General features: G+C 39.4%; 1 protein-coding gene across 1 annotated transcript in view; it reads left to right on the forward strand.

Moving 5' to 3' along the window:
- MS3_00003273 (uncharacterized protein) overlaps positions 1–19,854 on the forward strand; it is a gene marked incomplete at its 3' end in the record, with an annotated part of 34,539 nt that extends 14,685 nt beyond the window's left edge. The window contains exons 9-13 of the mRNA XM_051211015.1: positions 654–1,276; positions 6,195–6,400; positions 10,905–10,967; positions 17,911–18,221; positions 19,089–19,854. Coding sequence (XP_051071046.1) covers positions 654–1,276; positions 6,195–6,400; positions 10,905–10,967; positions 17,911–18,221; positions 19,089–19,854 — 1,969 coding nt within the window. The remainder of the gene's footprint in view (positions 1–653; positions 1,277–6,194; positions 6,401–10,904; positions 10,968–17,910; positions 18,222–19,088) is intronic.
- Positions 19,855–19,873: the final 19 nt, after the last annotated feature.

The raw sequence follows: 19,873 nt of genomic DNA on the forward strand, positions 1-19,873 counted from the left end.
CGATATGATTCACAACTTTAGATAACACACTCTGCTAGATAATGCATAATAGCTCAGTTGTATCCAATATTCATCTTTCTTATGAGATTTTCATGATCCATCCTCACTTGTTTTTCGATTGTGTCATTTATTTTATGTTATTACTGTCAGTTTTCCATTTTGTTTAAAGTTTTCTTTATTTTGAAATGTAAGAAATTGATCTTCTGTACTACTTTGTTACGTCTGACGTTTTTCTGTCCATTGTTGTCGTCAATGAGAACTGGTTAAAACAACTGAACTCTTAAAGACTTCGTATCCATTTTTCAAATGATTGCTTCCATCAATTTTAAAGGATTTTCATTGATCCTTTCCATTCCTGTAACACATTTTAACGAGTTCACCATTGTACCAACTGTTTTTAATATTATATCAATTGTTATATGCTGTTTATTATAAAAACAAAGTAGTAGTGAATGGAATCGTTTAAGTCTATATCAAATATTATGCTCTGAGTAAAAATTCACAATTCGACAGTACTGTAGTCTGTTGTTGGATTTTATTCTCCATTGTTCTCTTCTTGAATTCTATAAGATGGACACAGGGGATGCACACATGACATCAAAAATTGCTTGTATTTGATCATGTTACCTAAGCTTTCTTATTTTCTTCCCTAGCTTGGATTTGTCTGAATCTAATATTCTGGAAGCTTCTTTACTATCCGAAGAGGGTGTTAAAACTTCATATCAGAATTCTAGAGGAAGTCACTCCTATAGAATTACTTCAGAACAATTAGATGAAGAATCTTTTCCTAGAGAGCCTCCTAGAAAATCAAATGGTTTCATTAAAAGTGGCGAATCATCTGACAATAATTTCAATCAAGAAGATATTTATAATTATGATCCAAATCGTTATCGGAATTTTCCTAATCCTGTTACTTCATCTGCATCAGTTTCACCAGTTAGTACAACTTCAACTCCTAACACAGGATGTACTGTTAATATTGGTCCCAAAGCCGTTTTCTCGGAGATTCATTCAAGGTTTGATATTATCGACATAACAATGCATTTTCTTCCTATCCTTTCCGACCTTCCGATGAATCAGTTGGAGCGTCTTGAAAAAATCATTGCTAACATGTTAGGTAAGAAGAAAATTGGCTGTTTGGCATCTGATACTTCGAAAAATGGTTTGGTACGTGGTAATAACCAGGATTGTTTTAACAAGCATGATATAAAACGGGGTATAAGTATTGGTGTTAACACAACTTTTGTATCCAGTAGAACCAGTTTCAAGAATAAAGGTATTTTTATGTGTAATATCTTATAACATATCTTATACTGAAACTTCAACTATTTCCTTTTGTTTACTTATTTATAGTCAGTTGATAGCTAAATTACTTTAGTGTTGGCATTCAATGAATAGCACTAATTTTACTCCTAAACCGTATATTTTATGTAAACGTATTTATGTAACGTATTTTCACCAAAAGTATGGAACATGTTGCAGAGGTTTTTATCAGGTCAATTGTTTCTCCATGACTATTATGCGGACTTTATGAAGTGACTTCAGTGATTGAAATGGTTCCTGGAATCTGCTCATCCTTTAACCTTAACATTTGGATTCATTCCAGCATACTTGATACCAACGAAGGGAATTTTCACACAAACAAAAAAGCTTATATTTTATTGATGAATTCATGTCACTTAATGTTCATAAGTCAGTGTACGGTACTTTTTATCCTAGAAGGCAAAGCGAATGTATAACACGAACATGTTCATTCATCACAAGCAGCTTGAGTTCTAAGTTGAGTTCAAATTACAGTTCGTGCACAACGAGAGTCACAGGAGTTTGGGAAGCGATCGTAATCATTCTAAATCGAGAATTGGACTGTTTGTAACGTTGGGTTCATAACCAAAAATGTGTGAGTATTCCGATACTGTTGAATTTAATAACTTACGCCTGTTACTCCCAATGGAGCATAGGCCACCGACCAGCATTCTCCAACCCACTCTGTCCTGGATCTTCTTTTCTAATTCCGTCCAATTCTTGTTCATTTTTCTCATGTCTATCTCCATTTCCCGGCGTAATATGTTTCTTCGTCTTCCTCTCCTCCTTTGGCCTTGAGGATTCCATGTGAGGGCTTGTTTTGTGACGCCGTTGGGTGCTTTCCTCAATGTATTTCCTATCCACTTCCAGCGCTTCCTGATTTCTTCCTCCACTGGGATCTGGTTTGTTCTCTCCCACAGTAGGTTGTTGCCGATAGTGTCTGGCCAACAGATCCGAAGTATTTTGCGTAGCAACTGTTAATGAACACTTGTATTTTCTGGATGATGTCTTTCGTAGTGCTCCAGGTTTCCGCCCCATACAGTAGAACTTTCTTGACATTTGTATAGGAAATTCTTACCTTGATGTTGGTTGACAGTTGTTTTGCGTTACAGATGTTCTTCAGTTGTAGATATGCTGATCTTACTTTGCCGATCCGCGCCTTCACATCTGCATCAAATCTACCGTGTTCATCAATGATGCTGCCCAGATATGTAAAGGTTTTTACATCTTCCAAATCTTCTCCGTCAATTGTGACTGGATTGGTGCATGCTGTGTTGTAACGGAGAATCTTGCTTTTCCCTTTGTGTATATTGAGACCTACTGCTGCTGAGGCTGCTACTACACTGATCATCTTCTCCTGCATTTGTTGTTGCGTTTGCGATAGAACAGTCAGATCATCTGCGAAGTCTAGATCGTCCAACTGCATCCTAGATGTTCACTGTATCCCATGCTTCCCCCAGATGTTGGCGTTTTCATAATCCATTCGATCACCAGGGGAAAGGGAAAGGGTGAGAGTAAGCAACCTTGCCTGAAGCCGGTCTTTACTTCGAATGAGTCTGTCAACTGTCCTCCATGCACGATTTTGCAGTTTAACCTATCAAATAAATTCCGTATTATATTGACCATCTTCTCAGGCACACCGTAGTGTCAAAGAAGCCTCCATAGTGTTGTCCTGTCCACGCTATCAAATGCCTTTTCGTAGTCAATGAAGTTGAGGTAGAGTGATGAATTCCATTCAACTGATTGTTCCACAATGATCCGTAGTGTTTCAATTTGGTCTGTACACGATCGATCCTTACGGAATCGAGCCTGTTGGTCTCGAAGTTGAGCATCTACGGAGTCCTTCATTCTGTTTAACAATACCCTGTCGAAGACTTTTCCTGCTATTGAGAGAAGAGTAATGCCTCTGTAGATCTCACACTTGCTGAGATCGCCTTTCTTTGGTATTTTGACCAGGTGTCCCTCTTTCCAGTCTGTTGGTACTTGTTCTCCATCCCAAATCTTGCTAAAGAGAATGTGGAGTATCCTTGCAGTTACTGCTACGTCTGCTTTCAGTGCTTCTCCTGGAATTCGGAGCATTATCGGAGAGGGTATTTTAGATACTATATCGGTCAGACTGATTCCTCTGTGGTTGTTACAAGAGGATATTTGTCCTCTCTTATGGACTGGTACGACCAGCAACTGAGACCAATCAGATGGGACTACATCCAGTCCCCACATTCAAACTAAGACCTCAATCAATCTAACTGCTAAAACTGGACCACTATCCTTGAAAGTTTCCGGGATAAATTCATCTGGACCTGGTACTCTCCATTGCTTTAGATTTCCTATAACCTCAACCCCACAATTGAGAGATGTATTTCAGTTTGCCACTCGGGTTGATTGGAGATAGTAGGTAACTGAATTGTGACTGAAGGTCAGTTGAACTGTTTCTCAAAGTGTTTTGCCCATCAATCCAATCTAATGGATTGGGAGTGAATAATGGTTCCATGTTTTTCCGAGTTAGTCTCAATAATAGTCGGATTTTTAGTACCAGTTTCCTTGATAACTCCGAATAGCTGTTTATTATTACCCATCGCCGCTACCTTTCCCATCTCTTCTGCTTTCGTTAACCACTACTGATCTTTTGTTAGCTTGATTTGTCGTCATTATCGTTCACCTAGTGTGACAGGATGAGTTTTCGAGCTCTGATCAACTTAGTGGATACCATCGAAAATCCATTGGTTTTTCCTAACTTCCGATCTAAATTATTGGTAGATGTCACTGGCGTATTTACAGCTGCTTGGGTATCGTTCTCAGCTCCTTCAGGATAAACTTTCTGTACAACCGACCAGGTGCTTAACTGATTCTTCCCCGAATGCTTCTCCCATCTTTCCGTCTCTGAATCAGTATTTAAGAGGTCTTCCTGCTCTGAGCTTTCTACATCCAGTAAAACCTATAGAAATGCGTGCTCTCACTAGGGCATGATTACAAATTGTATTAAAGTTTTCTTCTAACGGCATGATTTTAAATAATCAGCAAGCATCAAAAGATACCACGAACCAATCTGATATATTTAAATGATTCATTTCTTCAGAAAACTGAAATGTGTCGTTTAAACTATGGGCCACCATTCTTCTTCGGATTCGTTCTAATAATTGAGCTAACCATCGAGCCAATTTGTAATATGATGAGTTTACTATACATATTGTGAGTCTTAATGGATGTTGGATTTTTGTACTTTCAAAAGACCATATATAAATGAAAATCATGACTTTTCCCTTCAGACTGTTGTAAGTTGCGTTCTCAATGAGTTCCCAAAGATTTTTATTAACCCTGTTTTCGATTATTGCAATGACATCTTTTCTAGATTTACCAAATTGGAATCTTGATTTATCATTGCGAACATTTTATGCACATCTTTTTGATTCATTGTTACAACACTTGAATCTTTATCTGGCCATACTGCTGCTTGTCCAATTATCCAGTGCTTCTTCAGTTTCAGTTTTGCCCTGGTCGCTACCACCTGGTGATGATCTGAAGCTGTTTCGGTTCCTCTCTTCATGCCTATATCTTCTATGGGTTCTCTAATTTTTTATTCATGAATGTGTGATCAATCTGGTCTTCCATAGTGGGGAACCCATGCAGCTCTGTGTGCTTTTATAGGGAAAATGCTTCCACATATGACCACGTTGTTGAAAGTATATAGATCTACTATTCTCTTGCCGATCTCAGTTTGTTTTCTCAGTCCATTTCGTGCTATGATGTGTTGGTACCCAACCCGATCCCGACGTTGAGGTTCCTTATCAGGATGGTGAGGTGTTCTTCTGGGTATTTCCCTATGATGAACTGCAGGGTCTTATAAAAATGGTCTTTATCATGTTTACTACTGTCATTGGTGGTCGCATAACAATTTGTTTTGAAGGATGCTTTGGTAATCCTTGAGCCATGAGTTTCCTATCCTACATGCGCTTATATACGTGCTTCTTTGCACAGCAACAACACAACTTATGTGTGGTGGCCATTTTCTTCTTCATGATCAAAATACATCTTTCCTGAGATTAGTGTCTTCTATCCAGGTTGTGCCCAATAAGTTTCACTTATTGCAACACTGACAGGGTATGATCTTCTCATTTCCATTGCTATTTTGAGGACTCCGTCGGTCTCCCACTTGGTCCGAACATTTCACGTACCCATACTAATTGTTGTCAGAAGTAGCTTCGGCCTCATGGCCTCAAAGAATCTCAGCTTTCACCATGAAGCATCATAACTCTCCTATATGAAGACCCTTTAGATCCCAGAAAAGAGTTCAAACGGTTTGAACAACTTTCTGGTTAGCGTTTTTGTAGTAGGGTTCTGTTTTTACGAAATAGGATTTCTAACTCTATGTCCAATGCTCCTCCTCTGTGCCTGGGCTTGGGGCCGGTAGTAACCCTAGAAGGGCTCTAGGCAGCGCTAATACAGTTCGTACCATTATATTGTATTATATCAAAAAGTTGGCTAGGTGGTTTATGTAATTGACTTCTAAGAATTCATCACGGATTTGAACATTTCTGATCCTTTAGCAGTACGAGTAGTTAGTTAGTATCCTCGAATTTTGACCATATATCCATTGTATAAATTTTTGTGTCATTAGGGAATCGAATTATTCTCTGAACTTTCTATAAAAATGCTATTTGGAAATTTAGTGTTTCTGAAGGTAGAAAATGTAGTTAAGTTCCAGGCAAATTTTATATTTCTGGCGTTTGTTCTCATTCTAATGGTTATTTAATTGTCAGCCATAGTTAATAAAAGCAATAATCCTCTTTTGAATAGGTGGTTTTTCGTTTTATTTTTGTTTAATTTATATGAATGTATCATTACCATACTACCATATTTTTTCTTAGATTTTATGCTGAATGTTCATTTTTCAGAGCGGCTAAGTTGTGATAGTCTGGATAATAAGGATGTGCAATCTTCAGTTTGTACAAGAAAGTCATCCTTTATCAATGATAGTTTAAGCGTTGTACAACATCACAACAAGAATGTAAATTATTCAAGACAAGATGTGTTTGAGAATTATCGCCCTATTTTGCAACTCAAATCATCAAGCCCGGTGCATTTGAAAGGCATAAAGAAAGTAAGTTTTATTTAAAATTTAGCTATTTCCTTTTTTTAGTAGAATCGAATAGGTTGTACAGTCACCCCAACATGCCCTGGTACGGCCGAGAGTGGAGAGAGTCAGCTCTCCCTCTCGAAATGCTCTCACATGGCCACGTGCATACAATCACTGCCAGGGAAGTCCTATTCACTACCTTCTCGCGGTGGGGATGTTGTTTACGAAATTGTGAGGACGGAAATTGAACGTCCGGCGCTCTAACCGGCTTAGTGGACACCTAGGGGAGTTGGAAAACCCTGATTACCAACCAATGGTGCATATGGGCTCCAGAATACTGAGGGAACAAACGGCATATGTGCCAATTGTTGGTTTCCGGCTACCATGGGACTAGATCTGACGTTGTTCCACTGCCTTATGGATCAGTCCTTTAGGTCGAAGGCTCGGGTTGTGGCCCACTAAGAAGACCCCCTTTTCCGGTCTGGGAACCTGGACAGTATCACAGCCCACACACAAATAAAATGAAATGACGATAATTACGGAAAGTACTATTTTCGCCTCTATTAAAAGTCAGACAATTCACATTCCTTTTTTTATATACTACGTCACTTATCCACTCTCTTTTATTCCCACTTTGTGTATCCTTATTTTTCAACTTATGCAGCAGATTGCCTATGGTGAGAACTTTGTTCTATCTAAACGATCTCGAGTCACTGACTGGTCGAAAAGTGAATGCTACCATCGAATACGAATACTGAAACTGTCTTTCTGAAATCACGTATACCATTCAAACTGGCTTCGTTCAACGTTCGCACACTAACGCAGTTCGGGAAACAGATAGGGTCGGTTATATCTTTATAAAGTCTTAATATCGACTTCTGTCGTATACAAGGCTCTAGTTAGTACTGCAGATTCGCTCTTCATCTGTCGCTTTTGTTTTACGTGCGCTTACCCGGGGACCCTGTGTCATCTTCGTCTGGTCTTGCTGGCGTTGGTGTCGCACTAAGCGCCAGAGCTGAGGCAGCACTAATCCATTGGATCCCCATCAACAGTCGGTTATGTGCTGTTAGATTAGAAAGTTCAATCAAAGTGAGAAGAAATCGGCCTGAAAAACGATGTCTTTTCGTCATCTCCGCCTATGCCCCGACAGATTGCAGCCCGGATGCAATCAAGGATGAATTCTACCACCAATTATCTGTTCTTCTCCAGAAAGTGCGTTCGACAGATATTTTAGTACTAGCCGGAGACTTGAATGCTCGGGTCGGGCGTCTAAACACAGAAGAGAGTCGTTTAGGTGGCCGATGGGGAGTTGTTGGTCGCAGGACAGATAACGGGGACCGTCTACTGCAACTGTCCACAGACCACAACCTGTTTCTGGCTAGCACTAACTTTCGGCACAGTCATCGCCGATGTGCCACCTGGCATCCTCCTTCTGCATCTCAAGCCTGGACTCAGATCGATCACATCGCGATTAGCTACCGCTAGCGTGGTTGTGTACAAGACTGCCGCTCCTTTTGGAGTACCCCTCTGGACTCTGATCATGCCCTGGTCTGCGCCAATCTCACCTTACTTCCCAGTGGCCAACAAAGTGACCGCCACCAAAGGATTGATGTCAGCAAGTTGGTTGCAACTTCTGTTGCTAGTAAGTATCGAACCGAGCTAGCTTCTATGCTAGCTACCATTCCACCGAAAAGTATAGATGAGCATTGGTTGCAACTTCATGACGCCATGAAAATGGCGGGTACAGTCAGTTGTGGGTTCACGACGTTGTTTACAAAGGTTTGGGAGCTAGAGAGTGTACCAACGTCATGGAATGAGTCGATAGTTGTCCCTATCTTTAAAAAGGCTTCACGTCGTTCCTGTAACAACTATCGGGGATAAGTCTACTTCCGATTGCGTCCAAGCTATTGGCTTTCGTCATACTTCGTAGGTTGTTCAAAACCCGAGAAAGATCAACTAGTGAGGAGCAGGCTGGGTTTCGTTCTGGTAGAGGATGTATTGATCATATCTTCACCCTTCGCCAAATGTTAGAACACCGCCATACTTATCAAAGGCCAACAATCGTAGTGTTTCTTGGCATTAGGGCTGCCTTCGATTCGTTGGACAGGACTGTTCTCTGGGATTGTCTATTGAAGAAGGGTGTGCCTGAGAAGTTTATTAACATCCTAAAAGCCCTATATACAAATACCTCAGGCAGAGTGAGGGCATACAACCACCTCTCCATTGTTCCATTCGAGCAGTGGGGTTACACAGGGTTGCCCAATCTCACCATTCCTCTTCAACTTTGCGATCGATGACATTCTGGAAACAGCTCTGATGGATGTAAGTAATGGTGGTATGGATCCGTTGCCTAGAGAAAGACTTCTCGACCTTGATTATGCGGATGATATTGTCTTACTGTGCGATAATACCCAAGGCATGCAATCCGCACTTAATCAGTTGGCAATCAGTGTCCGTAGGTATGGTATGTGCTTTGCACCTTCGAATTGCAAAGTACTTCTACAAGACTGGCAGGATTCTAATCCTGTACTCACCCTGGATGGTGAGCAGATAGAAGTAGTCGAGAAGTTCGTGTATCTAGGTAGCTGCATAATTGCTGGTGGTGACGTGAGTGGTGAGGTCGATTCACGTATAGAGAAAGCTAGAGCCGCTTATGCCAATCTGGACCACCTTTGGCGCCTTCGTGATGTTAGTCTGGCTGTAAAAGGTCGAATCTACAACGCGTCGGTGAGAGCAGTCTTGCTCTATGCTTGTGAAACCTGGTCTCTCCGAGTTGAGGACGTTAGACGACTCTCTGTGTTCGATCATCGCTGTCTCCGAAGGATTGCTGACATCCAGTGGCAACACCATGTTAGTAATGCAGAGGTTCGGCATCGTGTGTTCGGGCACAGAGATGATAATGCAATCGATGTCACCATCTTGAAACACCGACTTCGGTGGCTTGGACATGTTCTACGAATGTCGTCCCAGAGAATTCCACGTTGTGCATTATTTGCCGACTCTGGGACTGGTTGGAAGAAGCGGAGAGGTGGTCAGTGCATGACATGGTGTCGTGGCATGAAAGAAAGCTGCAAAGGACTTGCTTCTGGCGGTCCTTCACGACTCCCTGGTCGGGGTCCTAGAGATGGTGCTACACAGTGGCTAGAGACGTTATCAGATATGGCTCAGAATAGAAGCCAGTGGCGATCCTGCTGTAACTTTATTTTACTTTTTTCATAAAAAAGGATGTAACTTCTTTAACTGAAAGAATTCTTCCTAATTGTACTTTCGCTAACTGAATTCTTCCTCCCGTTATTAATATTTCACTCACGTACTAATTTCTGTTCGTTGTTGTTCCCCTTTTTCTCATACGCGCCTTACATTCGCTATTGGCGATCGTGCTGCAACTTTATTTCACTTTCTTCATAAAAAGACATAACGTCTTTAAGTTGGAGAATTCTTTGTGGGTGTACTTCTGCTAATTGACCTGTCTCTCCCATTATTATTATTTCATTATCATACACTAATTTCTGTTCATTGTTGTACTTCTTTTCTTCTTATACGCACCTTATATTTATCTCTTCACATTCTCATTATTTTTCTGTGGCGCATATGTATTTGGTGCCCCCTTGTATCGGTGTTTATGTGTTCAAATAGATAAGTAAATGTTTCCTTTCGTTTTTACGGTACAGTCGAATAGGTTGTACAGTCACTTTTAAGATATTTTATGGAAAAACTGATGATTTACCCCCCATCAATGTTACGATCTCATCTATTATTGTTTACTAAATTTAGGAGTGTTCCGTAGTACAACTTCAATACTATCTGATGATTACTGGTATCTACGTCTCCCATTATTTTTTTTTCGATGATCCAAAAGTATTCGATTATTTCTATTTATTCAGATGGGAATGTGATCTAGTGCACCATCTGATAAATTGTTCACAATTGTTTAGATATACTTATCGTTTAGCTCCTCACTCTTGGATCCCAGTAACCCTTCACATATACCTTATCATTCTGTCTTTTCAAATCATATTTCCACGGCTTAGTCTTTCTTTTTATCATTGCTACCACATTACTTCGATTACTCTTGTTATTTAAATCTTATCCTGCTGATCAGGTATGGCACTAGTCTTCCTCTTACTTTATTTTCGCGTGTAGAGAATTGAGTAAATTCGCGCTGTTCCACTAGGTGGGCTGATGCTTTTTTTTGTGGTGGTTATATTTCCCTTAGGAATGATGTTATGTTTTGAATGTTGTTATGTATTTTAGTTTATTTTTGAATCCGCACTTTCTTTTCAGTCTTATTGAAATTAGTTCCACTAACTAAAAGGCTCTTCAAATAACAGCAGAAATCTAACAAATAGCATCTAGTTCGTCTGGCTTTCTGTTCATAAATATCAACCAAAAATATATCTCATAGCTTGATGTAATCCAGAAAAATCAATAGGGAACTACTAGAAATATGAATAATTTATGACTTACAGGTTGTGAAGTAAAAAAGTTGAATTGACATCCATATTTTATTGTGTTTTTTTAAAACCAGGGTGAACTACAAATGGATTTACAATACCAAAGTGATACTGCAGACAAATACAGTTGGTTGTTAGTAAGTTCGAATGAAAGGTAGTTTATCATGTCTTTTTCGTAAAATGTCAGATATGATCATTGGGTAGTTTGAAGCTCTTTTTAGAAAATGGGGTCTCTTTTTAAGCTCTTACATGAATTAAGTCAGTGGGTGAATATTGTAGTTTGCCATAAATAAATATGGTCCATATTACATTGTTTTGGATCAGATCGCATTTTATAAAGAAATTACCAAGTTCACTGCGGATAATCATTCACAATTACAATTATTATTTCGATAAAGCAAAGTGTTTTTGATTAAAATTCTAGCCAATAACTATAGATTGTTTTTTGAAAATACAAATATTTCCGAATATTCGAAAAGTAGTTCAAGTCACTTTAACAGGCATTTGATAAGGCCCTCGAAAGTTACCTGTGTTTGATGATAGATGTCTTAGGAATATTGCTCGCATCTGCTGGGATTACCGGGTAAGTAATAGTGAGGTTAGACGCAGGGTATTAGGGAATGATAGTAAATCAGTTGATGAGGTTGTGAATCTTCATCGACTGAAATGGTTGAGCCACGTGTTGCGTATGCCTGAACACCGATTACCACGACGCGCAATGCTGACTAGTGTTGAGAATGGTTGGAAGAAAGTTGGGGGCGGCCAAACCAAACGTGGCATCAGTGCTTGAAGTCACTAACTTCTAGTGTAAGTCATGTTGGTAGATGCAGACTACTTGGTTGGGGTCCCCGTGACTATCGCAACCAATGGTTGGAGACTGTGTGACGTGGCTCAGAATCGATCACAATGGCGTAGGTATATATACTCTTTCTCTTCCCTTAAACTATGGGATTAAAATTGCTGTATACCTTTCTTTCTACGAACTAATTCTTTCCTCCTGTATATATCCTTATACACAATCTTTCTTTGATATATTATTACTTTTGAAGTAACTATTTGTATGAATTCGGTGTTCATCTTGTTGTGCTAATGAGGTATGGCAACTTGAACCTATGCATATATGTGTCTGGTCCTACGTTGGGGAGTATGTGCTAAGACTTCGAATAAACATTTATCATTATTGAAATCCGCCATTGTGAAGATTAAATTTCCATCATTTTCAAGCTATTGTTTATCCCAAATAAAACTCTGAGATTTCGGAATTGTGGTTATTTTTATATGACTAAGAATTTATGATGAAGAATATCAATTCGTGGAATGTTTCAGCTAGAATAAGAATTACATTAAGAAAATTAGTAAAAGTTCAAAAATTTTGCATCATATTCTCATCTGTACTAAGCGAACCCCCCAAACTACACTGTAAAACAAGATTCTACATACTAGTATCTTTTCAGTTTTTTTCTGTGAATTACATTACATGAAAAATTATACGTACTTCATTATATTCATTGGGGAGATTGATATGTTGGATAGAAAATCCTTTTGATACAAACGAAAATCTAAACAAGCATCGTACAAAACAAAAATTCAACACTGTAGAAAAAAATATGGGGAAACCAAACAGTCAATAAATATGAAGGCGAAATAATAACTATTTAACAGTACTACAATGTAGAAAATAACTAATTTTAGCACGATAGACGTTATCTCGAATTCCGAACCATGACTACCAACGTCTCAAATCAATAACCATCATGAAATTTAAGACTTAATTCAACGAAATGCGATGAAACAACATATGGCAACTAGAGGATACTAACTAACTACTCGTACTGCTAAAGGATCAGAAATGTTCAAATCCGTGATGAATTCTTAGAAGTCAATTACATAAACCACCTAGCCAACTTTTTGATATAATACAATATAATGGTACGAACTGTATTAGCGCTGCCTAGAGCCCTTCTAGGGTTACTACCGGCCCCAAGCCCAGGCACAGAGGAGGAGCATTGGACATAGAGTTAGAAATCCTATTTCGTAAAAACAGAACCCTACTACAAAAACGCTAACCAGAAAGTTGTTCAAACCGTTTGAACTCTTTTCTGGGATCTAAAGGGTCTTCATATAGGAGAGTTATGATGCTTCATGGTGAAAGCTGAGATTCTTTGAGGCCATGAGGCCGAAGCTACTTCTGACAACAATTAGTATGGGTACGTGAAATGTTCGGACCAAGTGGGAGACCGACGGAGTCCTCAAAATAGCAATGGAAATGAGAAGATCATACCCTGTCAGTGTTGCAATAAGTGAAACTTATTGGGCACAACCTGGATAGAAGACACTAATCTCAGGAAAGATGTATTTTGATCATGAAGAAGAAAATGGCCACCACACATAAGTTGTGTTGTTGCTGTGCAAAGAAGCACGTATATAAGCGCATGTAGGATAGGAAACTCATGGCTCAAGGATTACCAAAGCATCCTTCAAAACAAATTGTTATGCGACCACCAATGACAGTAGTAAACATGATAAAGACCATTTTTATAAGACCCTGCAGTTCATCATAGGGAAATACCCAGAAGAACACCTCACCATCCTGATAAGGAACCTCAACGTCGGGATCGGGTTGGGTACCAACACATCATAGCACGAAATGGACTGAGAAAACAAACTGAGATCGGCAAGAGAATAGTAGATCTATATACTTTCAACAACGTGGTCATATGTGGAAGCATTTTCCCTATAAAAGCACACAGAGCTGCATGGGTTCCCCCACTATGGAAGACCAGATTGATCACACATTCATGAATAAAAAATTAGAGAACCCATAGAAGATATAGGCATGAAGAGAGGAACCGAAACAGCTTCAGATCATCACCAGGTGGTAGCGACCAGGGCAAAACTGAAACTGAAGAAGCACTGGATAATTGGACAAGCAGCAGTATGGCCAGATAAAGATTCAAGTGTTGTAACAATGAATCAAAAAGATGTGCATAAAATGTTCGCAATGATAAATCAAGATTCCAATTTGGTAAATCTAGAAAAGATGTCATTGCAATAATCGAAAACAGGGTTAATAAAAATCTTTGGGAACTCATTGAGAACGCAACTTACAACAGTCTGAAGGGAAAAGTCATGATTTTCATTTATATATGGTCTTTTGAAAGTACAAAAATCCAACATCCATTAAGACTCACAATATGTATAGTAAACTCATCATATTACAAATTGGCTCGATGGTTAGCTCAATTATTAGAACGAATCCGAAGAAGAATGGTGGCCCATAGTTTAAACAACACATTTCAGTTTTCTGAAGAAATGAATCATTTAAATATATCAGATTGGTTCGTGGTATCTTTTGATGCTTGCTGATTATTTAAAATCATGCCGTTAGAAGAAAACTTTAATACAATTTGTAATCATGCCCTAGTGAGAGCACGCATTTCTATAGGTTTTACTGGATGTAGAAAGCTCAGAGCAGGAAGACCTCTTAAATACTGATTCAGAGACGGAAAGATGGGAGAAGCATTCGGGGAAGAATCAGTTAAGCACCTGGTCGGTTGTACAGAAAGTTTATCCTGAAGGAGCTGAGAACGATACCCAAGCAGCTGTAAATACGCCAGTGACATCTACCAATAATTTAGATCGGAAGTTAGGAAAACCAATGGATTTTCGATGGTATCCACTAAGTTGATCAGAGCTCGAAAACTCATCCTGTCACACTAGGTGAACGATAATGACGACAAATCAAGCTAACAAAAGATCAGTAGTGGTTAACGAAAGCAGAAGAGATGGGAAAGGTAGCGGCGATGGGTAATAATAAACAGCTATTCGGAGTTATCAAGGAAACTGGTACTAAAAATCCGACTATTATTGAGACTAACTCGGAAAACATGGAACCATTATTCACTCCCAATCCATTAGATTGGATTGATGGGCAAAACACTTTGAGAAACAGTTCAACTGACCTTCAGTCACAATTCAGTTACCTACTATCTCCAATCAACCCGAGTGGCAAACTGAAATACATCTCTCAATTGTGGGGTTGAGGTTATAGGAAATCTAAAGCAATGGAGAGTACCAGGTCCAGATGAATTTATCCCGGAAACTTTCAAGGATAGTGGTCCAGTTTTAGCAGTTAGATTGATTGAGGTCTTAGTTTGAATGTGGGGACTGGATGTAGTCCCATCTGATTGGTCTCAGTTGCTGGTCGTACCAGTCCATAAGAGAGGACAAATATCCTCTTGTAACAACCACAGAGGAATCAGTCTGACCGATATAGTATCTAAAATACCCTCTCCGATAATGCTCCGAATTCCAGGAGAAGCACTGAAAGCAGACGTAGCAGTAACTGCAAGGATACTCCACATTCTCTTTAGCAAGATTTGGGATGGAGAACAAGTACCAACAGACTGGAAAGAGGGACACCTGGTCAAAATACCAAAGAAAGGCGATCTCAGCAAGTGTGAGATCTACAGAGGCATTACTCTTCTCTCAATAGCAGGAAAAGTCTTCGACAGGGTATTGTTAAACAGAATGAAGGACTCCGTAGATGCTCAACTTCGAGACCAACAGGCTCGATTCCGTAAGGATCGATCGTGTACAGACCAAATTGAAACACTACGGATCATTGTGGAACAATCAGTTGAATGGAATTCATCACTCTACCTCAACTTCATTGACTACGAAAAGGCATTTGATAGCGTGGACAGGACAACACTATGGAGGCTTCTTTGACACTACGGTGTGCCTGAGAAGATGGTCAATATAATACGGAATTTATTTGATAGGTTAAACTGCAAAATCGTGCATGGAGGACAGTTGACAGACTCATTCGAAGTAAAGACCGGCTTCAGGCAAGGTTGCTTACTCTCACCCTTTCCCTTTCCCCTGGTGATCGAATGGATTATGAAAACGCCAACATCTGGGGGAAGCATGGGATACAGTGAACATCTAGGATGCAGTTGGACGATCTAGACTTCGCAGATGATCTGACTGTTCTATCGCAAACGCAACAACAAATGCAGGAGAAGATGATCAGTGTAGTAGCAGCCTCAGCAGCAGTAGGTCTCAATATACACAAAGGGAAAAGCAAGATTCTCCGTTACAACACAGCATGCACCAATCCAGTCACAATTGACGGAGAAGATTTGGAAGATGTAAAAACCTTTACATATCTGGGCAGCATCATTGATGAACACGGTAGATTTGATGCAGATGTGAAGGCGCGGATCGGCAAAGTAAGATCAGCATATCTACAACTGAAGAACATCTGTAACGCAAAACAACTGTCAACCAACATCAAGGTAAGAATTTCCTATACAAATGTCAAGAAAGTTCTACTGTATGGGGCGGAAACCTGGAGCACTACGAAAGACATCATCCAGAAAATACAAGTGTTCATTAACAGTTGCTACGCAAAATACTTCGGATCTGTTGGCCAGACACTATCGGCAACAACCTACTGTGGGAGAGAACAAACCAGATCCCAGTGGAGGAAGAAATCAGGAAGCGCTGGAAGTGGGTAGGATACGCTTAACTAGGGCTCATGAAGAGTGAACCCGAGAAAACCATTCTGGTTTTACACCTGTATGCGGATGTATATACCACATATCCATAGATATACCCTTTCATGTCAAATTATTGTCGTACTTCCTAACTTTAAAGTAGCGTTCGACTCTGTTGATCGAGCTCTGTGTGTCATTGGAAGGAGTATCAAAGAAGTAAATGAACCTTGTACAGGCTCTCTACTCGAGCATTGCTGGTCGAGTTAGAACTTATGACGGACCGCTATCGGAATCGCTAACCTCAATTGGTGTTCATCAACGTTGTCCGCTTTCCCTATTTTTATTTAGCTTTGTCATAAACACTTTTAGAGACAAAACACTCATCGTCTGATTTTTCGGAGGTCGATCTTCCACCAAGAGATTCATCTGTCGACTTGAAGTACGCGGATGATGCAGTTTCATTTAGTGAAGATACTGAAAAAATGCAGTCTCCTGACTACCCTGAGCAACAACAAAAGCATAGTTTGGATGCGTTTTTCTCCTTCCAAATGCAAAATGTTTTTTCTGCACTGGTCTGAACCAACGCCCGAACTAATGACAGGAAGTGAAGTAGTTGAGCGTATCGACCGCTTCACTTATCCTGGGAGTCCCATCAGTCCCGATGGGCTGGTGTCTGGCGAAATCTCGACACGGATTCAGAAAGCTCGATTGGCTTTGGTCAATTTGCATCACTTGTAGCATAGGCGAGTTATCCGTCCCTTAGCCAAAGTTTTCAGACTAACAGTTCACTCTGTTCTAATTTATGGATGTAAAACATTGGCATTAAATAGAGGATATTCGTGGGTTGCTAGTATTCGACCATAGGTGTCCTCGAAGCATTGCTCGTGTGTCTTGAGACCACTGAGTGACCAATGCCTGGGCTAGGGCCCTAGGTAAAAGTGGTAAATCAGTTGACAAGGTGGTGAATCTTAACCAACTGAGGTGGTTGGGACATGTATTACGTATGTCTGCTTACCTCGACGGGTAATGTTGTCTGGTATAGGAGTAGCTTGGAAGAAAGTTATGGGCAGAACCAGCCTGATTGGCTTTGAGCCATGTAGGTGGGTGTAGACTATCTAGTTAAGGTCTGTGTGATTATCGTAACCAATGGTTAGAGACTTTGTATCACATGGCTCGAAATCGTTCGCAATGGCGCAGGCGCATCCGCTCTTTGTTTTCACTTGAGTTCTACGTTTCTGAATCCGTCATAATCTTTTTTATGTCACTAGTTTATAGTTTTTCATCTTCCTTTAAAACCTAAGTTTCTAGATTCCACATAATCTTATTTCACTAATTTATATCTTCTCGAATTGTATCTGCAATGGTTGATCTTTCCTGTTATCTTTAATACTGTTAATACTCTGGGGTTCGCCCTAACAATCTCATCTTGCTTTGCTAATGGAGTGTGCAACGTGAAACAATGTACACACGTACCAGGTTCTATATTGCGTTTGGCTGGTATGTTAAATTTTGGGTCAACCTTTCACCAGGATTTCGTTTGCACTAATCACCGATCAATACTTTGTATTTTACATGGCAGGCAAATATACAACAAGTTTTGAATAATAGAATGAGATGTGATTCTGCAGCTTCCGCACCTCATCCAGATAGCAATAATATTACGAAAATCTTTTTCAATCAAGAATTGCGTACATCAAATTCTATTCCTATTGTTTTTCACGAAAAAGACGATTGTGTCAACTATCGTGTAAATAGTGATAAAAATCCTGAAAATTTCAATCGAAGAGTTTCAAATTGGTTGCAGTCTGATCCAAATAAGAAAAGTGATAATTCCTCGTCATCGGCCACCAAGGTCAATGATACTGCATTAACTAATGGTAATTATAAAAGGTAAGTTATTTTCCGAAGTATTCCTTCACATTTGAAGAAAATTAATGCAGTATTATAATAACTAATACGCAAACTGAAATTAGACGATGGTAGCAACAAACCACTCGTAGCACTTCTCTGCTGTGGCAGTTATCTGAGTAAGAAGCTGTAAGCACCAGATAATAGTAGACGTTATTTGACAAACAAAAGTCAGATCTATTATTAAATGCACTAGACCTTCACTTTTTTCCAAGAACTGACTATCTCCTTATTTAACATATAAGGGTCCTGTATCATGCCAGTCCTCAACTAAATTCGCCATCAAAGTAATCAGTGAAATGTTTGTTTCATTTTTATCGCTTCTTTACAACTAAAGATCCGAAGATACAAAAAGCTAAAGAAAATACGTTTGTCGTTGAAAACGATGCGCAGTACAATTGATATAGATAGTTCAGAAAGGAAGGGATACTGATATTACATGTGAAAGGAAAATTCCAGTTGCTGCAAAGGTTGTGCAACAATTTGACTAATAACTAATAAGTAAGCGACTCGCAAAAGAAAAGATTCATGGAAAACTATATGAATACGGACGTAATTTTTATTGAAAGTTCAGCAGATAGTTTGTGTTGCTAAGTCGTCCATTTATCAAACAGCAAACGAGTTATTAAACCCTATGTTGTTCCTCAATTCTACGTTTTTACTTTATTACCATAAGTTGGTGCATCATTGGTCCTGTTCCGTGTTAAAAACCCAATGGAACACAAGTGGAAATGACTGTCAGTCAGTACAGTGGGTCAGATGTAAATACACACCAGTCGTTTGCTAACCTTTGTAAAATATATTCCTAACTATTCTTTTTGATACTATATTTTCATTATCTTTTTTTAGAACTGACACCCATACATATGTTGATCCCAGTCATTCAACAAACCAGCTCAATGTGAACCAGAAATTAACTGTTCCAGAATCTATTCAAGATATACATTTAGTTAATGTGAAAAAGAGAAGCGAAAACTTTCTTAATAGTGGATGTGCAGGCGATACCGATCAAAGTATTTACTTATCTTCTTTAGTAAATAAATATTTGGGTAACAAAGCTGTTGGTAGTGGAACAGTGGATACAGATAGTTCTATCGTAGTCGACTACAGCTTAGCGACGCTGGATTATATGAAGCGACATGGTATAATTGAATGTCATGGAGATGACAAATGTAAACAAAGTACCGCGCCAGTAATAAATAGTACTCCAACCGCTAACCACAAAAATGCATTACATAACTATACTTGCTTTAAGGCTCAAAGGGATGATTCTGTATGTGCTCCATCGAGTGGTCCATCATCTTCCATTCCGTTTGTGTCTATGGATCCAAAATCACCTGATATACGCGGTGACCTTACAAGTGGAGAGTCGCTCCCAAATATAATGAATGAGTTGGGTTTAGATAAATTACAAATGACACAACATACTGAAATATGCAACCCTGACACTAATTATCTGTCTACCTTGTCTGATTGTTCTTCAGAAAAAGATACTTCTATACGACCAATTTTAACAGTATCGGAATACTCACACATTTTTGATTATGAGCCCAACGTTATAAACAGTCCAATTCTCGATTTAGAACGATTACGATCGCTTCCCAAACTCCTATGACTCTCGTTGTGCACGAACT

The sequence above is a fragment of the Schistosoma haematobium genome, chromosome ZW (genome assembly GCF_000699445.3).
Source record: "Schistosoma haematobium chromosome ZW, whole genome shotgun sequence".
In the NCBI taxonomy this organism is placed as follows: domain Eukaryota; kingdom Metazoa; phylum Platyhelminthes; class Trematoda; order Strigeidida; family Schistosomatidae; genus Schistosoma; species Schistosoma haematobium.